At 43.1% G+C, this 6812-nt stretch overlaps 1 protein-coding gene across 1 annotated transcript in view; it reads right to left on the bottom strand.

The window, feature by feature from the left end:
• Positions 1-1524: 1524 nt before the first annotated feature.
• Positions 1525-6812, bottom strand: part of LOC112223391 (nucleoside diphosphate kinase A) — a 10055-nt gene continuing 4767 nt past the window's right edge. The window contains exons 3-5 of the mRNA XM_024386390.2: positions 5421-5522; positions 3948-4060; positions 1525-1896 (exon numbers count right to left, since the gene is read on the bottom strand). Coding sequence (XP_024242158.1) covers positions 1782-1896; positions 3948-4060; positions 5421-5522 — 330 coding nt within the window. The 3' untranslated portion in view covers positions 1525-1781. The remainder of the gene's footprint in view (positions 1897-3947; positions 4061-5420; positions 5523-6812) is intronic.

Here is a 6812-nt window from a genome sequence, read left to right as displayed (position 1 = left end):
CATATTTGTCAATGCCGATTTTTTTTTTCTCTCTCTTTGTAGTTCCATAGGTTACTTCACCTCAATGCTGTTTCAACCAGAGGAGGCTGGTGGGAGGAACTATATTAATGGAATAAACGGAACCGTATCAAACACATGAAAACCACGTTTGACTCTGTTCCATTTATTCCATTTCAGCCATTATTACAATGAGCCTGTCCTCCTATAGCTCCTCCCACCAGCCTCCTTTGGTTTAAACACCACAGGAAATGAAAGATGTGGTCAAAAAGTCGTATGAAGTAGAATGAGGTAATATGGTGTTCCATTAGCAGTGATGGGAAAAGTACTCAATTCTCATTCTTAAGTAAAAGCAAAGATACCTTAATAGAAAATGACTCAAGGATAAGTGAAAGTTACCCAGTAAAATACTACTTGAGTAAAAGTCAAAGTATTTAGTTTTAAATATACTTAAGTATCAAAAGTAAAAGTATGAATAACTTAATTCCTTATATTAAGCAAACCAGTTTATTTATGGAGCCAGGGGCACACTCCAACACTCAGATATAATTTAAAAACAAAGCATATGTGTTTAGTGAGTCCACCAGATCAGAGGCAGTAGGGATGACCAGGGATGTTCTCTTTTCCTGTCCTGCTAAGCATTCAAAATGTACCATGTAAGGAAAATGTAAAAAGTACATAATTTTCTTTAGGAATGTAGTGAAATAAGTTGCCTAAAATGTAAATAGTAAAGTACAGATACCCCAAAAAACATCTTAAGTAGTACTTTAAAGTATTTTTACTTAAGTACTTTACACCACTGTCCATTATGAAGCACACACCTTTTAAACCACAGCTTCACCTCAAGTCATTATAAATCCATCAGAAATGGACACATGCATCAACTTGTTTGAGTCGGTTCAACAGAACGCCCAGAAGGCCATTGATGAGTTCCCAGCCGATAAGATAGACACAATGGGGTTTTGGACTTGTGGGCAAAGTCCTGGAGATGAGAGCCAGAGCTGAGGATTGGAGCTCCGAGGTCACTGTAGCCTGTAGTGGACACCCAGTGCGTCTCTGGAGACCCCTGCAATGAGACGGACTACAGAGATCTGCCAGATAAGACCCTGCTGGGCTCAGGTGTTTTCACGATATGCATCTCAGGTCACACCTTCCCAATGACACCAGCACTATTCTTAGCATATTCTGTTCTGTGTGAGTGCACGTGCGTGACGCTTGCAACTTTAGTGTCATCCCAGGTCAACCGCTCCTCTACCATTAGGTTGACCGTTAGCTCAACTGAGCAAAGCAGCAGATCTACAGTTAATCCCAATCTGAGATTATGGAGCCAGCTAATCCCTCTTAATGTTGGCAGTGACGAGGCCTGCCTGTTAATGTTTGAAATGTCAATCTGGTCACAGCACCGAGGCACACAAGACATGGGTGCACTATTAAACTGTCTATGTTCGAAGAAAAGTTTATGTTCATGATGTAACGTATAATAATATCTATAGAAAATTGTGTGTTATAATCAGCATCAAGGAAAAATAAGGGGTTGTGATTTTTTTTATTGGAAAGCTGAACAAATGATAAAAAACATTTTCACTATGACAACTGTACGTCCAGAGGAATGAATGGAATCAGCGATGGACCAATTTACAGATGGGTACAGAAGATAAACAGGAAGTGTCCTCAGCGGCCAGGAAGAGATTTATATTCCCCCTTCTAATGCTGACGGTTATGGTTTATGGATGGTAAACTGATCCTAGACCTGTGCCTGGGGGCAACTTGTAGCCTTCAGCTCCTCAGTAGAGCCAGCTGCTGGAGCAGCTAGTGTAACTGCACAGCTCCTCAGGTTTGAACCACAGGTTGATCTCTGTGTTAGCACTCTCTACGGAGTCACTGCCATGGATGATATTCCTGAAACAATAAGGAAAGAACAATTATCATTTAATGACATAAGGAAAGATATTTATATTTAGGGACTATGAGTTTGAAAGTACTGTAGTTGTCAAAGCGATGGAAATAGTGCCTGATAATGCAGGAGAGCTTGTTCTGAAGGCAGCACTGCAGAGTGGTCACTAGCTGGCACAGCCACAAAGTCATACAAATCTGGTTTTTAAACCTAACCATAAATCAGTGCCCTAAAAGCTCAGGGACCCTTGGACTAAAAACCTTCCTCTGCAACTGGATCCTGGACTTCCTATCGGGATGCCCCAAGGTGGTAAGGGTAGGTAACAACATCAGCCACACTAATCCTCAAAACTCGAGCCCCTCAGGGGTCCGTGCTCATTCCCCTCCAGCGCTCCCTGTTCATTCCCCTCCAGCGCTCCCTGTTCACCCATGACTGCATGGCCAAGCACGACTCAAACACCATTATCAAGTTTGCCGACGACACAACAGCCTGATCACCGACAATGATGAGACAGCCTATAGGGAGGATGTCAGATACCTGGCAGTGTGGTGCCAAGATAACATCCTCTCCCTCAACATGATCAAGACAAAGGAGAAGATTGTGGACCACAGGAAAAGGAGGACCATTCTCATCGATGGGGCTGTAGTGGAGCAGGTTGAGAGCTTCAAGTTCCTTGGTGTCCACATCACCAACAAACTATCATGGTCCAAACACACCAAGACAGTCGTGAAGAGGGCACGACAACACCTTTACCCCCTCAGGAGACTGAAGAGATTTGGCATGGTTCCTCAGATCCTCAAAAGGCTCTAAAGCTGCAACATCGAGAGCATTCTGAACGGTTGCATCACCGCCTGGTATGGAAACTGCTCGGCATCTGACCACAAGGTACTACAGAGGGTAGTGCGTATGGCCCAGTACATCACCGGGGCAAAGCTTCCTGTCATCCAGGACCTCTATATCAGGCGGTGTTAGAGGAAGGCCCTAAAAATTGTCAAAGACTCCAGCCACCCTAGTCATAGACTGTTCTCTCTGCTACCGCACGGCAAACGGTACCGGAGCGCCAAGTCTAGGTCGAAAAGGCTTCTTAACAGCTTCTACCCAAAAGCTATGACTCATGAACAGTTCATCAAATGGCTACCCAGACTAGTTGCATTGTCCACACCCCCCATTTTTACACTGCAACTCTGTTTATTATCCATGCATAGTCACTTTCTCTACCTACATGTACATACTACCTTAATTACCTCGAATAAACAGACTCTGTACCAGTACCCCCTGTATATAGCCTTGACTCTGTACCGGTACCCCCTGTATATAGCCTCCACATTGACTCTGTACCGGTACCCCCTGTATATAGCCTCCACATTGACTCTGTACATACCCTCACTACTGTTATTTTCTTGTTCCTCCTTAAATTCATTTTTTTTTATTTTTTTTATTCAGTTTATTTTAGTAAATACTTTTTTTTCTTAAAACTGCATTGTTGGTTAAGGGCTTGTAAGTAAGCATTTTTACTGTAAGGTCTAACCTGTTGTATCAGCGTATGTGACAAATACAATTTGTTTTGAACCCTAACCTTAACTACACTGGTAACCCTAATGCCTAACCTGACATTAAGACCAAAAAGCACATTTTTCTTTTCATAAATGTTTACAATAAACAATTTTGACCTTGCAGCTGGCCTATTTAAGGAGAAATGGCTCAATTCTGCCTGCAGGAGAAGACGCAAGACAATAAGAGTCAACCTGCACGGATAACGCCACCGCTCTGCAGCACAAATACTACACCCTCAGAATGGGTACGAATCCTGTCCCAGACACCGCTCTGCATCTCCCTCGCTCTCTCCCCTCTCACTTCAAATCTCTGTCTAAATAAAAAGTGAAAATACCCCATAAAGTACGTGATATATATATATATATATATAACGAGTATCGCGATACTGGTATGGTCCTGGCCCTGATGATAAACCTATGATCCATCATAAAGGTTGAGGCTTCATAGAATCTTTACATTATAGGATCACTGTGTTATGTCTCATACTGCGATTGATTCTCACCTGCCCACTTGGATGCAGTAGTCTCCTCGGATGGTGCCGGGTTTGGAGTCGGCAGGGTTGGTCTCTCCTAGCATCACTCTGCCGGTCTTCACCACATTCAACCCTTCCCACACCTGGCACCCCACACAGAGTGATAACGCTTTATTAACAGTATTCTTTCTGATCTTCCATTTCTATGCACAGCGGTCAAACACATTTCAAGATAGAAGTACTAGTCTTAACCCTCCTGCTGCGTTCCAGTCGAATTGGACCGATTCACAAGTTCTCTGAAAAATGTAGTTCATTTAAATCTGATTGTCATAAGGTTCCATGACTTTGTCCACACAGGGCATCTGAACACACAAAATACATGTTGATTATTTTCATTACATTTTGGATGTTTTATTTAACTTTTGTTCACCTGTGGTGTTCCCAGTCAAAATTGACCGGTCATTAGAAATGAATGGGTGAGACTACAATTAGTGTATAAAACTGAGTTCAGCCACATGAACGTTCATCAGATGGACACACCTCTCCCAGATGCCTCACATGCATGTGTGTTTGAGCACACACACACCTCACTCCCCTTCTTGGCTTCCATGGCAACCCCCACAGGGAACCTTCCCCCCAGGGGAACCACACCTGTTGGCATTCTCACAAACAATCGCAACATTGTTTCAATAATAAATAAATATATATATAACTTCTCACAGCTCTGGTATATAAAGCTTTTTTGAGGCCCTGCTCACAATTCATTCTGTGGCAGTACAATGACCAAACAATATACTGTATGTGAAGCTCTTGATCATATATTTGATCATGACACTGGTGAGAAGGAGAGAGTCCTTGTTAAACTTTGACACAAAGTAGTCTGTGATAAATAGCACAATATGTTTCATCTGAGTATTTGTTAGAGTCAAAATAATCCATACATTATGCTTTTTTAACTCAAAAATGAGTTGTATGAGCTCAAGTCAAGAGGCCTTCAGACCATAAAGAGCCAATAGAAGTTCAAAACCTGTAATGTTCACAAGAACTGAAGTTGATAAAGAGATCTAACACAACATTAGGTGATTATATGTATTATTATGGATTTATAAGCAGCTATAATGGGGCGGTCATTTTGGACTGGAAACACAGTTAACATGAAGCAAACACAACAGGAGGGTTAATATGTTGACGCCTGGAGGATCAAAGTTATGATCTGACATTGGTACAGATAGCGAATGTGTTTATGGTGCAGTTCCCCGTTACAGGAGCTATTAGGAACCACAGTTCCCCGTTACAGGAGCTATTAGGAACCACAGTTCCCCGTTACAGGAGCTATTAGGAACCACAGTTCCCCGTTACAGGGGCTATTAGGAACCACAGTTCCCCGTTACAGGGGCTATTAGGAACCACAGCATTAGAATGTGTAGGTTTCTCGGTCTTCTTGTAGGAGAAACTAGATGCTTACATCATGTCAATGAACACAACAAGGAACGTTTGTCTTACCATAGCCACCACTGGGCCGGAGGCCATGTAGCTGACGAGACCAGGGAAGAAGGGTCTGTCCTTCAGGTCGGCATAGTGCTTCTTCAGAAGAGACTCTGGGGCCTGGGTTAGTCAGACACAACAGCCACAACTGTCAACCCATCATAACCATAGGGACACACACAACATATCACGACAAAATACACTGGGCTATGTTGAACATCAGTCGTAGAATCGCCAGGCACAAAGGATCCTGTAACAATAACGTCGACAACATGCATTTCATTTTGGGGGGGGGGATTTAGCAGACGCTCTCCATACAACAAGGGTTTGGTAAAGCTACAGCCAATATCTGGAGAGCTCCAGTGTACAGAGTGTACAAAACATTAGGAACACCTTCGTAATATTGAGTTGCACCCCTTTTAGCTCCCAGAAGTGGCTCAAATTATCGGGGCATGGACTCTACAAGGTGTTGAAAGCGTTCCACAGGGATGCTGGCCCATGTTGGCGCCAATGCTTCCCACAGTTGTGTCAAGTTGTCTGGATGTCCTTTGGGTAGTGGATCATTCTTAATACACACGGGAAACTGTTGAGCATGAATCGTCCAGCAGCAATGCAGTTCTTGACACACTTAAACCGGTGCGCCTGGCACTTACCAAACCCTGTTCAAAAAGGCACTGAAATATTTTGTCTTGCCCATTCACCCTCTGAATGGCACACATACACAATATATATCTCAGTTGTCTCAAGGCTTAAAACATCCATCTTTAAGCCGTCTCCTCCCATTCATCTATACTGATTGAAGTGGATTTAATAAGCGACATCAATAAGGGATAAAAGCTTTCACCTGGGTTCACATGGTCAGTCTATGTCATGGAAAGAGATCTTTATGTTTTGTACATTCACAGGAAGTCACCAGAGCTTGTAACCAGGAACCAGTTGACTGCATGCGCTTAACCCTGAAATAGCCCACCATAAACAGAGCGACTATTATCAGTGGGCCCTCCTGATCCCTGGGGTCACAGGCAGCCTTCCTGGCCACAGACCAACACAGAGGATCAGGAGACAACACTCAATGCTAATCACAACTGTGGATAAAAACAGTCAGCAAGATCCTCTGCACTGTACCCTACTGTACAGCACCCTACTGTACAGCATCCTAATTTAGTCTACTGTACAGAAGCCTAATGTAGCCTACTGTACCCATACTGCACTGTACCCTACGGGCACTCAGTGGTGGTTGGTCTCTTTTAAGATGAGGCAGGACGATCATTTTTTTTATGAGCATGGCTTTAATTCTAAATACACCATATTCAATGTAACAATGATAGGTTTAGGCTACTACACGTTACTCTAATTTTCCCTATACCCACCATGAGGTTGCTACAACCTAGCCTATGAATGAAAGTCTAC

This window comes from Oncorhynchus tshawytscha, linkage group LG24 (assembly GCF_018296145.1).
Source record: "Oncorhynchus tshawytscha isolate Ot180627B linkage group LG24, Otsh_v2.0, whole genome shotgun sequence".
Classification (NCBI taxonomy): domain Eukaryota; kingdom Metazoa; phylum Chordata; class Actinopteri; order Salmoniformes; family Salmonidae; genus Oncorhynchus; species Oncorhynchus tshawytscha.
Note: the sequence above shows the minus strand (reverse complement) of the source record. Positions and strands in the feature narration are given on the sequence as shown.